Source organism: Eschrichtius robustus, chromosome 2 (genome assembly GCF_028021215.1).
Source record: "Eschrichtius robustus isolate mEscRob2 chromosome 2, mEscRob2.pri, whole genome shotgun sequence".
NCBI classification, from domain to species: Eukaryota; Metazoa; Chordata; class Mammalia; order Artiodactyla; family Eschrichtiidae; genus Eschrichtius; species Eschrichtius robustus.
This window is the reverse complement of record NC_090825.1, coordinates 59,995,379-60,014,096: the sequence shown is the minus strand read 5'-3', so window position 1 is coordinate 60,014,096 and position 18,718 is coordinate 59,995,379. Positions and strand designations below refer to the sequence as shown.

The window sequence follows — 18,718 nt, the reverse complement described above, 5'->3', positions numbered from 1 at the left end:
CATCAGCTTTTAATAATGTTAACACACCAGGCCAATACATCATGATGACAGGACAATGGGTTATGTAACACTGGCCAAGTAAGACATGGAAGTAAATCATTTCTGGGTGACAGGGGATGGAGACTGGATGGTAAATAAAAACCTACCCGAAAGCCATATACAGAAAAATGACAAGGTCTGGCTGATTTCACAAATCAAGTTGAGTCTGATGCCTGGTGGCCAAGGCTGGACTCACCTTAGGAGAAGAACCTAAACTGGCACCATGTTCCGACTGGCAATTGATTGGTCAGAAACCAGATCTGTAACCTGAGTGGGTCTGAAGAGGTATCCTGTTTCTGGTAACCATGTGAACTCTGGGTAGGTATCAAAATATTATAGCCCTAGGATGAGTCAAAATTAGTGGAGGGACTTCCCTGGTGGTCCAGTGGTTAAGAATCTGCCTTAGAATGCAGGGGATGTGGGTTCGATCCCTGGTTGGGGAACTGAGATCCCACATGCTGCAGGGCAACTTAGCCTACGTGCCGCAACTACTGAGCCTGTGTGCCACAATTAGAGAGAAGCCCGTGCGCCGCAACGAAAGATCCTGCGTGCCGCAACTAAGACCTGACGCAGCCAAAAATAAATAAATAAAAATAATAATAAAATGAGAGGTTAGCAAACTTCCTGTTTAAAAAAAAATTAGTGGATAAATAACAAAAATACGAGTGAAACTTGTAGTATGGATCTTTTAGGATAGGTTTAAGTGTAGTAAGTTTGTAATAATGTATCTGGGCATTTTATTTCTGTTTTAAGGTATCTGAGGTGTTCAAAAAAGCAGTCTACTGGGACTTTCCTGGCAGTCCAGTGGTTAAGACTTTGCCTTCCAATGCAGGGGGTGTAGGTTCGATCCCTGGTCAGGGAGCTAAGATCCCACATGCCTCGTGGCCAAAAATCCAAAAAACATAACACAGAAGCAATATTGTAACAAATTCAATAAAGACTTTAAAAAAATGGTCCACATCAAAAAAAAAAAATCTTTTAAAAAAGAAAGCAATCTACTAAATTTAATAATTTAAAGGAATTCAATTGTATAATGTTTAAACATTTAACAGTTGCTTAATACATTGAGCAATAAATAACAGGCAAAAAGTGTTCTTCTCCATGGCCTCCAGACAGAAAAAAAATTAGAAGTAACTCGTTAGCAAGGCTCTCACTCTGTGAGGTGGCTCCTTTTATTGTGCAGGCTTTAAATATTCCAAATAAAGCCACAAAAGGAAAACATGCCATATATATTTTTTAAGTCCAAAACACCAAAATAGTTACAAACAGTCGTTGTCACTTGGTACTGAAATGTCAGCGTCTGGAGCAGAGAAAGGTTTATTGCAGGGCCAAGCAAGGAGAACGGGCAGCTTGTGCTCAAAAGACCCGAACCCTCTGATGGCTTTCAGGCAAGGGTTTTAAAGACAATGTTAGGGGAGAGGGTCCTAGAATGCAGGATCAGCTCGGATTGGTTGGTGGTGAGGTAACAGGGTGATGTTCTGGGAATCTCAACCTTCTGGTTCCAACCAGTCTGAGGTCTATGTGCTTGTGCTCAGCATGTAGTCACCATCCTCTACCGGGCTGAGGGTCTTAGTTTCCGCAGAACTCAAGAGATATGCATCAGATTGTTATCTATATCCCTTCAGGAGGAACTAGGAGTCCTGTGTCCTAATCATTTACTACTTGAGCCTGCTCTTTGGAACTGGGGGAAGGCCTAGGAAACTAAAGTCTTTTTTTTCTGTCCACAAGAGACAGGGGACATGGAGGGGGGTTCTGTACCCAGGAAGGCCCCAGAGGGTCCTGCTCAGATTTAACCCATCCATTTCTTTGAGACTCCTCAATCTTGAGGGGGAACAGGTGCAGGATAAGAAAGGGAATAAAGTTTTAGATAGAGAGGTTAATCATAAACTTGCCAGAAGAACTTGGTTTCAGGGGGACTCAGTTTCAAATTTTCCAATGTTTTCTACAATGAACATACTTTTTATTTTAAATAAGGAGAAGATGATAAACATTTCTTTGAAAAGAGCATGAGGCCACTCATTACTGAGGTGAGTCTCTACATTAGGCAGAGCTTCAGGATTCCCAGTGGGGCCGCTGTGCTAACACTGGCTGGAGTCTGGGCTTGAGAACACCCAGCTGAACTGACAGAGAGAGTGATGAATGGCAGGCCTGGGCACGGGAGTTAGAAATCAAGTGAAAAGTGAGGCAGGCAGGAAAAGGGAAAAGTAGACACAAGCAGGAAGCAAGGGCAAGAACCCAGGGCATCTTAATGAGGTTGTTAAGCCCAAATCAAGAAGACAGGGAACACTAACACACCATTGTAAAGCAATTATACTCCAATAAAGATGTTAAAAAAAAAAAAGAAGACAGGGAACAGAAGACCAGCTGGCAGGGCCAGGCGTGAACTCTGTAGATCAAGTCAGGCCCACAGGTTGGGGCAAGGGGAAGACAGAGGATCTTCCGGCCTGGCTCCTGATCTATAATCAGAACTTCTGACCTGCTTAATTCCCTGGCAGGTAATGCCAGCTCTCTACACCAGCAACACTGCTGTATCTGCAGCCAGGATATAACGGCTGAGGAAGTCTTTGTTCATTTTCAGCACCACTTCTCATCATGCAGTGAGGCCAAACCCACTGTACTTATGAAAGGCTCTGCTACCCAGCTTCCACATGTGTCTGGCCCAACAGAACAGAATATCAGCCTCGTCTGAGTAACTGACTGCATTCTAAACCATAGCAGGAAAACGTTTTGATAGAAAAAACTTTAGATACACCTGAGACTTCTCCGTTCCCTATCAAGGAGCAGCCATACAGTAAGTTTAGAACAGAGAAAAGTGAAGGAGAGTCTCCCGGAGAATGCCGTTTATTAAGAGAATATTGCTTTTCGAGATCCTACTTTTAAAATTCCTACTTAAGGTCAGATCTGGTGAATAACATTCGGCAGGAATCTGCTCCAGTAACGGAGACTTCCAGGATGAGTAACTAAATACCTGAGAAAAACAGTCGGAGAAAGCAAGAAGTTGCCTTCTCTTTGTTTACCAAGCTGTTCAAGCCATTGTTAAAACTATGGCAGGCATACATTTGTAAGCCTCGGTGCTGTTCTCTGTAACTTCTTTACAACAGTGACATCACCAGAAAGGAACTTAGCGCACCATTTCTTTATAAGCTGCTTACATTAACACCCCAGGTGTCCACTGCAGGAAATGCATTTAAGCTTACAGAAGACACCCATGAGCAGGCTGTGGATTTGGAGATTAGCACCCTGATGCATGGATACCATAATGATTAACTAATGGCTGGCTTAGCAGATCACAAAGTGTTAAGTGATGATTCTAGGCACTGAAAAGCATTTGACCAAGAATGTTGGGCAACACATTTGATAATATTCCTCAAAATGAGCACTTGTGCACAAAAAGCTTTTAGAAAACCTGCTGGAATAATGATATACTAGCCACATACGAGGGGGCAGGCATAGAAGCGGTTTTTTCCCGGTTGTCCTAAATTACTAGAGTAAAAAGAAATCACAGAATAGACACCTACATTTGGTCTGTATTTCAAGCAACTGTCATCTTCCAAAGAAATCTCATAAGGACTGACGGGGTGGGAGAGTCAAATTATTTGACATAATCAAAATTCTTTAGTAAGCCAGCATTGTAATGAATTATTATAAAAATCTTCTCCTTTGGAGAGGAAGAAAGCCAGGAAGAAGTTAATATAAACCTCTAGGCTGAAGACTCTGCCAGGAAAATGACTTCTAGTGATTTAAACACAAGGCAGATGTTCTAAAAGAAATTTAAAATTTAATTAGACATGAAGCCTTCCAGCCATTACCTGTGTACACACAAGACAACAGCCACAAACTGGATTTTTAGAATCATTTTTGTTACCGTCTAAAAATCACATTGCTCCCAGGCCAATAAGGTAAGAAACAATCTGTGACCGGTAGAAATTCAGTATTTAAAAAAATTAAGATATCAAAGAATTGCTTTAAAAAAATGAATGTATCGCGATTTGACTAATTTAAAGCAACTTCTAAGTTTCTTCTTTACCCTTACAGTACAAGTTCTAGTGAACGAAAGTTCAAAAGACTTTTTTATAGTGATTTTTATTAATCTATGCTAAGAATTGAGCCAAGCTAATGATTTTAATAGTATGAAAACCAAATGTATGACTATTAAAGCTGTTCATTTGATGTATTTTGGCTATATTTATAAAGTAGATCATAACTCAAGAATATGGTAGCACATTATTATCAGAGTCCTAGAAATTTCAATTAAAATTTTCTCCTTATTATACTCACAGGTCTTTCATTCATTTTCTGGTTTTCTATTTTGAAGTGGATTAAAAAAACAGAAAAATATTTTTCAAGTTCAAGTATTGTTTTTATGTGACAATTACCTTAATTTTATACCAGCAAATTTAGAACAACTCAATCTAAAAAAAGTTCAGATTATTAAAAAAAACTTGAAAAACAAAAGAGCTCTCTTTCGAAACTGAAATTGTGGTTTTATTTAAATTTACTTCCTAGACTTCAAATGTATTTTTTTTTCCTACCTCAGTGCGTGAATGCAATATATCATTCGTGGTATGTTTTTCCGGTCATAGACATCTGTTGTTTCTGGGTAAAATATCTGGAAAACAAAAGGGAAAAATGTGTTTATTATGTATTGCTTTGTACAATTATTTTAACTCTCCCAAATGACCCTACTCTGATTGTCCTTGCTGTTCTATATTTATTTAAATGAAGAGGAAACTCCAGTTGTGCCTCATCTTGTTCTTCATGCGGACCAATCACTGCATCTGGTCCCCTGCCTGACAGCGCCTCCTAGTGGCTCAGGAGAGTGGGGGATTCACAGTCAGCCACTGCAAGAAGGCTTTGTCCACAGGACTGGGTAGCAGTTTCACTGCACAAGGCATGAGCCCGTGTAGGCTTTGCTTTCTGTATCAGAGTCACTCTTGTGCCTGCCCAGAGAAGGGTGTCCTCTTGAAAGCATTTTATTATGTTGTTAAGAACTTGGCTACACAGTTCTGTAAACATGTGTGTACACACATACAATGCACACATATGCATGTATTACTTTAAGCAGAAAAAAGAAAAGTATCCATTTTCGCTGAATAAAATCTGGAAAGTAGATAAAGTATGAAAGAAAAATACCTATAACCCCACCTCCAGATTGTCACTATTAGCATTTTGGTATATTTTCTTCCAGTCTTTTTTCTGTATGTCTCTGATTTTTTATGTTTATGTATGTGTGTTTAAAAACTAAACTGCATGTATTATAAACCTATTTAACACTTAATAGAACATGACTGTTTTCCATTCCCTTCATTACTAAGAACATTATTTCTAAATAGATGCATATGAAACTTTGACATTTTTGAACCATAATTATAACCAGTTCTCCAGGGTTGAACAATTTTTTACCCCCAATTTTGTCTCTATTATAAGTCACTACAATAAATATCCCTGCATTTTCTGAGCACCTGATTGCTTCTTCCGGATAACCATCTATGTATGGAGTTAGTAGACTGAGAAGTCTGAACACTAAAACTTTTAATACACCTTTATACTCTTCTTGAGCTTGAAACTAAAAGCCTAATAAGAAACCGATTTCAGAATGGGGCACCAAAAATGAGTAAATAGGATTGAAGCTTCTGAGATTAAGATAAGCTTGTTGGCATTACTTGCTTTCAATAAATATTTTATAAAATTTGACATAAAAACTAAAATTAAATCATGTACCATATGGTAGTACTTGATACTCAAGCACAATTTTCTACTGGACATTGAAAAAAGCTAAGAAAAGAGAAAAGCAAAGCTTCTTGAGCTACAAATGTACAGTCACTGAGTGCTTAAAGAAATATCTGTAGCTTATGAAATTTCAAAGGTCTTTCCAACTTTCCTTTAATACATTTGCTGTTAAAGTATCAATGAGAAGAGGATTCCCAATTCAGAAGAATATGACTAGGTTTAAAATTCTACTATGTAAGCAGAGGACAACTATAACTCTCCCTCTCTTCTTGAAACAAGAACCTTTTACATTGATATTTCTCCTGGAAAATCATTATGAATATGTCTTCTTCTTCAATTTATAGAAGAAGATGGGATCAATTTATAGTTTACCGAAACGTTTTCTTCAACATTGTAACCCCAGTGTGTAACATGACACTGAGCACAGGGTAGGCAGCTCATATTGATAAATGAAGGAGTTAATTAATATATCAAAGTCAATTCAGTATACTGTTGGCCTCTCATTTCCTGCAATGTAATGTATCACTGACTTCATAATAAACATCAGGGTTAAAATAGACTCTGTTACATGGATTACTTGTTTGGCTTAAAATCAAAATAAATGTGGTCCAACATACACACAATTTGAGAAGGTTTAAATCATAATGAAATTATCCTCATCTAACATATGCTGCCTCATACAGAACAACTGCATTTGAATGTCTGTCTTTATTAATCTGTTTACCACTCAACACCCTGTTAATACTTACTAAATCGCAGTTAAGAAATAAATATGAACTCTGTATTATAACTATTGCCCAGAAAGGAACACTATTCAGTTTTCAACATTTTAGGAGAAGGGAAAGTAGTTTGATTAAAAAAGGCAAAATAAAATAGATCAACATTGACTATTGCAAGAAAAAAGGAACTGAGTTAAAACAGGTATTAGCACAAATGTATTTTAAAAAAGCATTCATAATTTACATGAAGGAGTCCTTTGTTTTTGTTGTGGGGTGTGTTTTTAATTGCAAACCTGGATTACTAATAAGAACAACAACACAGGTCTAAATAAGTCAGTAGCTGATACCCTTGCTGGAGCACTCTTAAATCATTTCTTTAAAATAGCTGTACATATTAAGCAATTCAAAAAAGGGAACTATTGGTACATATAGAAACCTGATGGATCTCAAGTGAATTATGCTTAGTGAAAAAAGTCAATCTCAAAAGGTTACCTACTGTATGGTTCCATTTCTATAACATTCTCAAAATGACAAAACTATAGAGATGGAGAATAGATTAGTGGCTGCCAGGAGACAGGGCTGGGGAAGGGATGCTATATATAATGGCCAACCTCTCTGCAGTATCTGCATCTTGATTGTGGTGGTGGTCACACAAATCTATTCATGCATAGAACTACACACACACACACACACACACACACACACACAAATGAATGCATATAAAAATGGTGAACACTGAATAAAGTCTGGAGTCTAGTTAACATTAATACACCAATGTCAATTTAATTCTGTACTACAGTTATGAGATGTCATCATTAGGGGAAGCTGAATGAAGTTTACACAAAGATGTACTATTTTTGCAACTTCCTGTGATTCTAAAATTATTTCAAAATAAGAAGTTTAAGAAATAGCTCTACAATTTCTATCACATGTAATTATTTCTTCATTTCCTCCACTTGTCTGTATATCTCACAGGTGTAAGGGTGCCCGCTCTTTGAATTTAACAAGTTCTGAATATTTGCTGAATGAGTTTTATTTGGGAGATCTATTTCAAGAGTAAGAGCTCTAACCCCCCTAGCCAGTAAAATTTAAAGTGATACTATGATTTATAATAATACTTTATCAAAATAAATTTATAATGATGATTTATAGTGATACAATATGTATGGATACAATGAGACTTGGAATCTTAAGTATAAAAAGCAACACAAAAAAGGGAGGTGGCTCTTCTAAATCAACTATCTACCAGCCAAAGCCTGCTCTGACCTTGTTTAATTTATTTATTTTAATTAATTAATTAATTTTTATATTAAGTGTTTTTTTTCTTTTTTTAAATTTTTTAACATCTTTATTAGAGTATAATTGCTTTACAATGGTGTGTCAGTTTCTGCTTTATACCTTGTTTAATTTATACACACTTTCACCTGGCTGCTCTCAATCTGAGTTCTTGCCATATGATACTTTTTATAGGCCTTTCCATATTTCTGTTAGTTCTCACATATCTCATTTCTGAGGCAATAAGGACATTTGCTGCATTAACGTACCCCAGTCTGCTAAATTCCTTTCCACAGTGAGGTGTCTGCATTACCCCTTTTGTCTTCCCAGTTCAGGCTTACCTTGGGTAGACCAATAGACTCCATCGCTCTTAACCACTGGACGGTGTTATCCGTGTGTCGAAAATGAAGACCCGACTTCTAACGTGAGGATGGGTGATGGTTGGGGGAAGGGGAGTGGAAAGAAGGGAACGCACAAACAGTGAGTCAAAAAAGTAATAACCTTTTTCATTAGCAGGATGCTTTCAATTGTCTTTCTCCTAGAATCGTGTTATGAACGCTCACATAAAACAACCAGAGATCCAATAAAGGAGATGACACTATCTCAGCAACACTCCAACCATTTGGGATGGACCGTCCCAGTTCCCAGAATTTGAGGTAATTCTGAACTAGAATCTCAAAGACCATTTTCTGTCTAGCACGCCTTAGGATGTTTTATGAGACACATGTGCACATACATGAGCATGTGCGCACGCGCGCGCACACACACACACACACACACACACACACACACACACACACACCATGTCAACACTGGGGCAACCATAGCTGAGAGGACTGTAACTTCAGGAAAAAAAGGATTTTTAGAAGACTAAATGCCTTTTTTTGGTGGTTTCTGGCTCTGCCAAACCATTTTTTCTGATCACGAATGTAGTACGATTTCTGTAAAAAACCTGAAAAATGTAGAAAAATACAAAGATGAAAACAAAAAGCACCCCACGATTCAGAGCTAATTTTAGTATTTATTCCTTCTATAATCTAATTCTAATCTTGGCCTTGTACAAGAAGTAAACTTTCACTGGAAATATTTTACAAGACCTTTTTCTACTCATATAATAAAAATAGGCTATGTTTTCCATTCCTTACAGTCTTAATCAGCCAGCCATTATTTTCTGCATAAATAAAGTATTCTTGTTGCTATCTCATGAAGTTTTATCAGGCAATGAACCACTGTGAGCTTTAAAATGATCTTATATATTTCATTAGTTAAATGTGTTCCGTAATGTTATGTATTTTATTTTCATTTCAAATAAAATAAGAAGTAACTACAGCAAGTTTCATCATAACTAACACCCAGTGGTAGATCATCACATTCAGAAAGTCTAGCTCTTCCCATCTTTTGTGACCTTCTACAATCTAATAATTGATTTAACAGAAAGTATTTTTGTTGCTGTAAGAAATTATAAAGTATAAGCAAATTAACATTTGACAAATATTTGCGTGCTTTTGATAGTGGCCACTATTTATTAAGATTGGACTGTGTGTGTCAAGCACTTTGCATAAATTATCTCTGATTTTCAAAACACCCTGCAAGGTAGTTATCATTCTCATTTTTTAGAGATGAGGAAATCTAGGCCAAAAAGATGAAGTGACTTGCCTAAAGTCAAACAGCTGTTAAGGGGCTGAGCTGGGATTCAAGACTAGGTGTCTGTGGATCTGAAAACCTTTCCTGTGCTAACACTCCCCAGGGAAGAGGGCAGGACATAATGACCAGGGGATTATTCTTCACAGGGAAGAGATTAGCTAATTACTATGAAATAACTAGAGGGAGGGGGAAGGGTATGGAAAGAGAAGAAGGATGGAAAAGAATAAAGAGAGAGAGAGCACGCAGACAGTTCACAGCCGGGTGGTAGTGTCTGAGGGTAACTCCGCATCAACTTTTGCAGAATACAAACACTTCTCAGACACGGCCACTCTGCGACCTCAGACACGGCCAGTCTGCGACTGTGGAGGGACAAAGCGGAGATAATCCTCAATCACGTCAGGGCAGAGGACCTCAACACCACAAAGTAACTAAACATCGCCCTCTTCCAACTAAGATGGGCGACTTATTTCTTGACTGATGACAATCTGGTCCCTATTCAATATTCTCACCTCCTAGATAAAAATTACCAAGACACCAAACTGATCCCGCTTCCTGACAACACTGCAACGATCCTTGCTTCCCTAAATCTTTAGTAGAATCACTCAGTACAAGCTCAAATCTCCACTAAGCTCCTATTTTCTCTTCCTTAATAGCTCCGTGGGTATGCATTTTTTCTTGGTACATCGTATTTAAATAAATATAATCTTTTGTTGGTTTCTGAGAGTCTTTGGCTGATAGCCTTCAACAATCCAAATTATATAACAAAATCATCCCATCCATCTAGTGGTCTCATTAGCTACGTAACCTCAGGAAAGTTACAAATCTCTTCGAACCTTGGTTCCTCAGCTACAAAAGGGAACGGTACGCTACTTTGGGTTTAGGATTTAATGAGACTATACATAGAACACTTAGTTGCAAAGTACACCTAAAATGCAATACATGTTAGTTATTGTAATTATAAGACTGGGCTTGAAGCTTTTATTCACCTGTAAGGTCAGAAAAAGATTTAGCGCTTCATGTAAGAGGCACTGAAGGAGAGGGGGGTTATCTTAGTCATATTTCTACGGTGGATGAATGATAGATTTTAAATCCTTCGTCCGCTTTAAACACCTGAGGAATGCTGACTCCAGAACCCTATGGTCCACGCCTGCATATTTAAGAAGTAAGCTTCAGTGAGCGAACTGCATGAACATCTTCAATCTACCAGGTTTACTTCAATTAGAACAAAAACAATCTTCCAAACAGGCTCAAAATAATCTTAGTCCACTATAACCATTTATAGCTTGTCTATTTTTTCACCAGTTTCATTTTTTCTACACTAATATTAATATATTAGGCTAGGTGGTATGTCTACAGTCATAACTTGGCCAAGGGCTGTTACTGTACATCTACCTAATTTCTTTCATGTATCAGACTAGAGAGTATATGCTGATTTTCTACTGCTGAGCTACTACAGCACCAGCCCAAAAGATTACTGCAGTTTAAATGGAATAGATGAGGTATTATGTAAGTCTTCTTTGGATGGTAACTTCTTACATATTAGGATCAAAGCATTTTAGAACTATGAGGTAGTTTAAAACCAGTAATTATTCTAATTTGCTCATTTTATAGATGAGGCAACTGATGCCCTAAGTATTTAAGACACTCGAGTTGACCTAACTTGTTGAGCTCTGGGTCAAGACTAGCTTGCAGAATTCCCTGACTTCAAGTCCAAATATTCTGGTCAATTTACTGCTCACGGAGCCTCAGAACAAACACCTGTAACACTTACAGTGTAACACTTACAGTGTGCTTACCTCTATCAGGCAGGCACTGGGCCAAGCGCCTTGCATAGATCACATTTGTTCTTCACGATTTCTCAACAGGGTTGATATTGTTACTATTTTCCCACTTTACATCAGAGGAGACTGAAGCTCACAGAGGCAAAGTTAGTGGTGAAGCCAAATTCTGAGGTGTTTTGGTTCTACAGCTCATACTACTGACCACTATGTATCTGCTTTCCCTATCTAAGGCCCACCTAAATGTTCAATGTGCGTTTATTGTACGTCTGCAACTGTCAATGCACTGTCCAGAGTGATAGTGTTCTTTGGCTTTGAGCCTTATCAGATTGAATCCTCTCCGAGGAATGCCCCTCCTACTACCTCCTCCTCCTCTTTCTCTTGGTCATCCTAGTTGTCTTGGGAACATTCATCCTTCAAGCCCCACCATGGAAACCTTCCCGGCTTCTTTACCAGCCCAACTCCCTTCGGAACTGACCACACTCTTCTTGGTTGGCTCCCACCATCTACCCAGCCGTCTTCTCTTCACTGCCCTCCACCCATTTCCAGCCCCTTTCCAGGATTCGCCCTCTGTTTTCCCTCTTGAATCCACTCACTTCTTGTCTCTGCAGGCCACTGTCACCTGTCACCTGGACTGAGTAATCCCCTCATGCACTCTGCCTGCACGTCCACCCTCCCTCCAATGTGTTCTCCACATAGCAGCAGAGAAATCTTTCTAAAGCACATCCTGTACCATGACGTCTCTGCCAACACTGAAACAGCTTCCCGCTGTACTTAGGATGAAGTCACTCATTGTACTTAGGTCCTCCATGTGTCACTGAGTAATCTGTCTCTGCTTCCCTCCTGGTCTCATTTCTTACCATTGTCCCTCACCGTAGCCTTTCAGCCACTCAACTTGGCCAAGCTCTTTTCTTCCTTGAGCTTCTCACAAATGGGTCCCTTCTCTCTGGACCATCCTCCCCATTCCCTACCCTTAACTCTCCACATGGACGAGTTTCCTCTCATTCTTCCAGCCTCAGGGTAAATACCTCCTCAGAGAAGCCCATGGCTATCTGTCAATAATTCTGGCTTTCATTTCTTCCTTCATACACTTATCACAATTCACAACTGTCTATTTTACTCACAGTCTGTCTCTCCAACTGACCATGAAATCATGTCTGCCCTGCTGCCCACTCTGCCTTTGGTGCCTGGAGCAGCGGCTGCCACATGGTAGGTACTAATAAGTACTGCATGGATAGTTGAGTCCTATCCTTTATGTATTTACATCTGAGGACAATTTTATCTGCTTTCTGTATAACTTTATTAAAATGTATTATATTAATGTGTGGCTGCCTATTAGAGCAGTGGTTCTCAAACCTTTGTAGACTATAAGAAAAAAACTGCCTGGGGTGATTATTAAGAATGCAGCTTCCTGGGTCCCTGGCTAAGATTCTGCCTGACTCAGTAGTCTGGGATGGGGCCCAAAAGTTGACGTTTTTACACACACCCATCAAGGGGTCCCACAGGAAGTTTGAGCATCACCCTTAGAGGAAGAGTTTCAGTAAATATTGAATAAAGTATTGAATAAAGCATAGAAGACAAGAAACAGAGCACTTTGGCTTACTATGAACTACTGTCATTCGTTCCTTCACCCAACAGCTATTTCCCTAGCACACCCTATGGGCCAGAACCTGCACCATTCACTGAGGATATGACAGAGGAGACACACACAGTTCTTGCCTTCATGACAAAATAATCATTACAGTACACCGTGGTGTGTCCACGTGTGCATGGTATGATCACGCAACTCAGACCTGGAAGGGGGTGGTGGGAATGGTCAGGGAAAGAACACTCATCATTGGAAGGTTTAACTCTAATACCTAGCATATCTTTCTAAACCTAAGTTAATGAAGGGCCAAGGCTGTTCATAAGCTGGCAGACAAAGAGGATGGGGCAGCATGAAAGCTCCCATCTACTTAGCTCAAAGCCATCATCAGTGCCACAAATGAGGCCTTGAGATTTGGGACAGAGCTTTTGCCTCGGGGACACCCTGCCCAACAGGTGGGTCATATTTTATGGCTGCGGTCCAGGCAGACCCTGCAGCGAGCACCCAGGCTCACTGAACTCATGGTTTCCAGACGGCACATCAAGAGACAGGCCTAGGTTAGCAAGTGTTCCCTTGTGTTTCAACGTCTCTGCTGCAGTCCAGCGATTTAGTGCTCCTTAGAAAGGACCACGTGACGGGCTTTAGACCTGAAGAACACAGGAACGGGAAGCTAAGTCTCCTGCCCACTAATACTGGTCTCCTTTCATTTCTGTAGAAGAAATGAAATGGCCTTAAAATAAAAACTTATGATTATATGGCAAATCACTGACAATTCCCATTCAAGGACACTTTCAAGGATTTAATAAAAGGAGAAAAAGAAAAGCCTCTTTTTTTTTTTTTTTTTTTTTAAGAAAAGCCTCTTTTCTCCAGTGAATTAACAGAGGGGTAGTTTCCATTCGTCCCGTGTTTCTCCCACATCACAGCTGGCATCTACCACCCTCCGTCCACCACCTCCCTTCTTCCCATGCCTCTCCTAGCATCCTTTCTTCTGTGCACCCCAGCGGGGGCCTGACGGCACGGGCGACAGCAACACAGAACACTTCCCTCTGTCACGATGTTCTGCTCAGGGATCTCGTCATCTGCTTAGGTGCCGCAGGTATTTTATTTTTTAACAAGAAATTGGAATCACTTCCCCGTCCCCATCCCAAAGAGAAGCTGCTACTGATTCAAATAATAGGATCTCTGATGCCAGGAGGAAACAGTACCTGTTTAAGCTGCCATGAGGGGGTCCACAGCTGAACTGGGAAGAGACACCTATATTCAAGGTGTATAATGTGCCAGGAGAGGGAAGAATTAGCCCACCCGCTGCTCTGAGTCTCACCTTCACTAAAGGTCTGTCTTTCTGGCCTGATTCTCACTATCCACACATCAAAACAAAATACCCACAATCCCTTTCCAGGGAGGCCTGGAGCCAACTACACTTTAACTCTATCATCAAATCTACATGGCTGTTAGTACTCATAGGCCTAGATCTTGGTAACTACCATTACAGTAATGAAAATAAAAGAAAAATTGTGCTCTAAAATGTGGATAAATGTTCATTTATTTTGTGACAAGGGGGATACAAATTATTTTTTACCGTGCTTTTCTGAACTTTTAAAGTATTCCTCAAAAAAAAAAAAAAAAAAACTTTAATTTTGGCTGGCTAAGTCATTTGTTTCACTTAAGTCTTCCAAAAGGCCAAAAACTTACTCTAGGGAGAAACATCTAGAGTTAATAAACACATGACTTAATAAACTCAAACTTATTTTAAGATATGCAAACACTTTTATTCATAACGTTATTCAAGGCAGAAACTTTTGCTCAATTCCCTTTTAGGCTAGATGATGAAAAGAGAGTTGTCAAAAAAGATGTCAATTCATCTTGTCTACTGTTAGCATAAACCATTACTCAAACATTTGCTCTGAATTCAATATACATATTTTAAAAATAAATTTTGTCTCAATAACAACTGTAGGGTAGTGTGACATGCAATAAATGGAAAATCATTCCATTTTCAACTATACTTAATGTTACCCTTGAAATTTTAAGAGAAATAACTTTTAAGGATACTTGAAAATCTGCAGATAAAAAATACTGATATAAAAAACCAAATACAATATATTAAGAAAATAAAGAATCAAGTTTCAAAGAAGCTTTAGAAACCCTGACCCGAAGTGGAGAACGGATCACATGTTCCAGGAGAGAACAGCACACATTTTAAAATTCCCTTTTGAAGACACATATAATGAAGGGGTCTTTCAGGCTGGTGTTTACTTTTTCCTCCTTTACTTTTTAATGGAAAATTTCAAACATAAAAATTGGACAGAATAGTATAATAAACTCATTTGCATGCCTCATCTAATCTCAACAACTATGAACTCATGGCCAGTCTTGAATCATCTGTCCACCCTCCTCCCAGTTATTTTGAAGCAAATCATAGATGTATCACTTTACCTGAAAATACTTAAACATGTATCTGTAAAATATCAGAATTTTTTTCATTAATACAAGATTGGTTTTTATTTTGGTTTGGTTTTCTCACCCATATGCCTTCCCAGATTAGCCATGAAATAATTCTTAAAACTAGTTCCATATAAAAAGGGTAGTCTTAATTTGCTTTAAACACCAAAGGGAAAGGAGTTCCTGACTATTCAATATCAGAATTTTTTTTTTTAAATCACCTTGGGCCTAACTCTTCAGGGCCACAAGTTCAAGTCCCAGTTGGGTACTTTATTCCTTGATGAGAACAAGGGGAGTAATAAACTGTGTTGATGGTGAAAAAAGCAGGGGGTAGAGGGCCCCCCACTCTTACAGTTACTAGCACTAATAAAATGACCTCCATGAAGGAATAATGGGGGTGGGAGTTGGGAAGCCCCACAAAGCAGAGGTCTCTCGGCCTCAGACCAGAAATAGAAAAATGCTTTGATTTTAAAATTGCTGCTGCCTCAGGAATGATTATTAACAGGCTTAAAAGACCAAGGACATCCCCTTTCCCCACACCCCATCTCCCACAAAATCCTTATAGAAACACTAAAAGAAAGGAAAGGAAGGGAAAGACTGAACTTTCACTTTGAGCTGGAGGCCAGAACCAATTAGATCTCAGTTACCTTATAACGTGTTTGTTCCACATCATAGATCTTTTTCTCCGATACCATTTTGGGGGCAAAAAACTTGGCTAACTTTGCAAGGTAAACTCCGTTCCGGAGCCCTTCTTCCAGTTCAGTGGTTGGTGGCAATTCTTCAACTAAGCAGACTTCCATCCACCTACAGGGATTAAAAAAACCTTAAGGTGACTCCAGTTCAGTAACTTTCTATAAATGAAGAGATGCAGTATCTTACTACCTGTGATGGAGACATTAACAAAGGGAGCAGGATGTGAAACATCTTTAGGTGTCACAGATGGGGAGAGAGAACTTTCTGGGTGGGACAAGAATTCAGAACACACAGGAACAAGGGGGACGACAAGCCCAGAGGCACTGAACTCACTTCCAAGCCAGAGCTTGTCAACTTCACTTTTTATCAGAGTCTCTGCCAATTCTCTTTTGCGCCAAAGAGGAAAAAGGCCAGACCGTATTTGTATGGGTGGAATGAGTCTTGCTGACATTACAGAAAAAAACAGTTCCAAGTTTATGAGCCCTTAGTGGAGGACATTCTTGTAGGGGTTATGCTGTGGGGAGAGTGTAGTCCCAGGTGCAGTAAAATCTGCAGTTGCCTCAGTCTGGAAATGACTACCAGGAAAGGTAGAAAAGCATGGAAAAGGGACAGTGCAATTCAGAAAGCAGACGCTGTCTTCTTTAACTAAGACACATTCCTGTTTCCAATACCAGGAACGTATTACAGCATGCTTACCTTTTTTGGGAAGCTATTTACTGGATTCTGAAAAAGATGAGATTAAATCTTAGGACATTGTGCCAGTATTGTAGAAAAGAGAGCACCAAGGTCATTACTGGCTCAAAAACACACAGTGGGAGGGGAGCCAGGCCAGTTCCCATTTCACACTGGTGTGCTGAGAATCTGTGGAGCTCAGAGAATAATGCGCTTCCTACCCATTCTTGAAGAACTCTTCCCTACTGTAAGACCCAAGAGGCAGGGGTGCAAGCTCTCACCTCCCTGCCACGAACCCACCGCCCAATCACCAACTATGCATGTGAGCTCCACACCATGTAAGAGCCATGTAAGAGAGGCTGTGCTGCCCAATGCTACATGTTAGCGCATAAGAAGAGAAAGTTGGGGAATAAAGGGGATCATTGGATTATCACTGGAGTAATAGGGAAAACAGTGAGAAGGTGGTGGGATCTGGATTTGGCCTAGAAAAGGGGAGTATTTGGAAAGGCAGGGGAAGCGCTTCGGAGCTGGGAGCAAACCCAGAGAAGACTCTGGGCATTTGGGGTTCATGGGAAGAAAGGAATAAAGCTGAGCACACACAGTGAAGTGAGGTTCTGAAGGAGCTGGCGTAAGAGGAGAAGTGATGACGTCTGTTGCCACAGGAAGCAGGGAGCTCCTGGCAGCTTCGCAGCAGAGGAGTGACAGGCTGACAGTGGTAATTAGAGAAAAGTAATCTTGTGTGATGGAGGCCCCAAAGATAAGCGCTCCGTCAGCCTTTCCCATTGTGAGGAGTTGAGGGACTGGATGAGACAGGAAGACATGGGAAGGGAGGAAAACAAGAGGCATTTCAAGGAAACGGTAACAAGACTTGGTGACAGCTTAGAAAGTGCAGGAGGGGGTCAAAGGAAAGAGAATATTCCCAGCCAGGGAGAGGGGCCCCTTGCGGAGGGAGGACTCAGCCCCACATCCACTGTGTGACCCCAGGCATGCCCCCTAACCTCTCTGGGCCTCATTTTTCTCCTTTGCTAAAGGGGCAGGAGATGAGAAGGATGGGATGTTAAGGTCTCTCCCAGGTCTAACATCCTAGGGGGACTGGGGAAACTGGGAGAACAAGGAACTGATAAAATGAGATGACAAGTTTGTTTTCACATAACAAACAAGGGCTTCAAATGAACGTAAGAGTACCAAAGTCTTGATGAATTTTTTAAAATGTAAGAAATCAATAACAACGTTGCCTTTTTGATAAAAATCTGGCCAAATTAAAAGCCACTGCACTAGACCAAGTTTCTAATCTAAATAAACTACAAATTACAGCATTATGCTACTTCACATTAAAACAAACCTGTTTTCAAATAATTATCTTGAAAAAATGTACAAAATTGTTTTTAACACAACAGTATATAACTGCTTTATAATAATCCCGTAATTGGTGGTAGATGTATGAAGGGTGGGAGAGAGGTAAATTGACAATTTGTAGTAGGAGTGGGGGAGATAAATTGACATTTGGGACCAAGGGGCAGGAAGCTAAAATAAAAACAACTCTGAAGTGTGATATTTTAGACTTGGGCTTACTTTTTAAAAAGATAATCACCTTAATTTTTGTCTGTGTTAGAGTATATGTGTAGTTGGCTGAAAACACTAACTATTCTAAAAACTTAGGTTAACTATAGCCTATTTAAAATGTAGCCATTGCTAATGCATATGACATCATGAAGTACTCAAAGGCAAAAGCCATCTCTTCCTCCTTTTCATAATCCCTTTGTCCTGCAAATGTATTTACAGATAGTGGGTACCCAACAGATTGTTATTAAATGAAAGATTCTGACTGCTTAAGAAAAACGTTTTCCAAGCATCACAGTTACATCATAACATCTTTAGGACACTGCCAATGACTTGTAAATGTAGCATTTTTGCAACATTAGGCATCAATGTTTCACTACCTTGAAAGTCAAAAGAAAATGCTATTACCATCAATGGTAACTAGTGTTTATTAGCACTATTTTATTCTAGAACCTGGATTTAATACTTGACGGGGATTATCATTTAATCCTCGAGCCCACCCCATAAGGAAAGGTGCTATTAGGATCACCACTTGCAGATGCTAATCTGAGGCCCAGAAAAGCCAAGGCCATAGAGCTACT

The 18,718-nt window shown here is 39.6% G+C and overlaps 1 protein-coding gene across 1 annotated transcript in view; it reads right to left on the bottom strand.

Moving 5' to 3' along the window:
* The window catches only part of IQGAP2 (IQ motif containing GTPase activating protein 2), a 289,746-nt gene that overhangs the window by 131,157 nt on the left and 139,871 nt on the right, over positions 1-18,718 (bottom strand). Inside the window, exons 3-5 of the mRNA XM_068535530.1 lie at positions 15,860-16,016; positions 8,105-8,182; positions 4,572-4,648 (exon numbers count right to left, since the gene is read on the bottom strand). Of these exons, the coding sequence (XP_068391631.1) occupies positions 4,572-4,648; positions 8,105-8,182; positions 15,860-16,016 (312 nt within the window). The remainder of the gene's footprint in view (positions 1-4,571; positions 4,649-8,104; positions 8,183-15,859; positions 16,017-18,718) is intronic.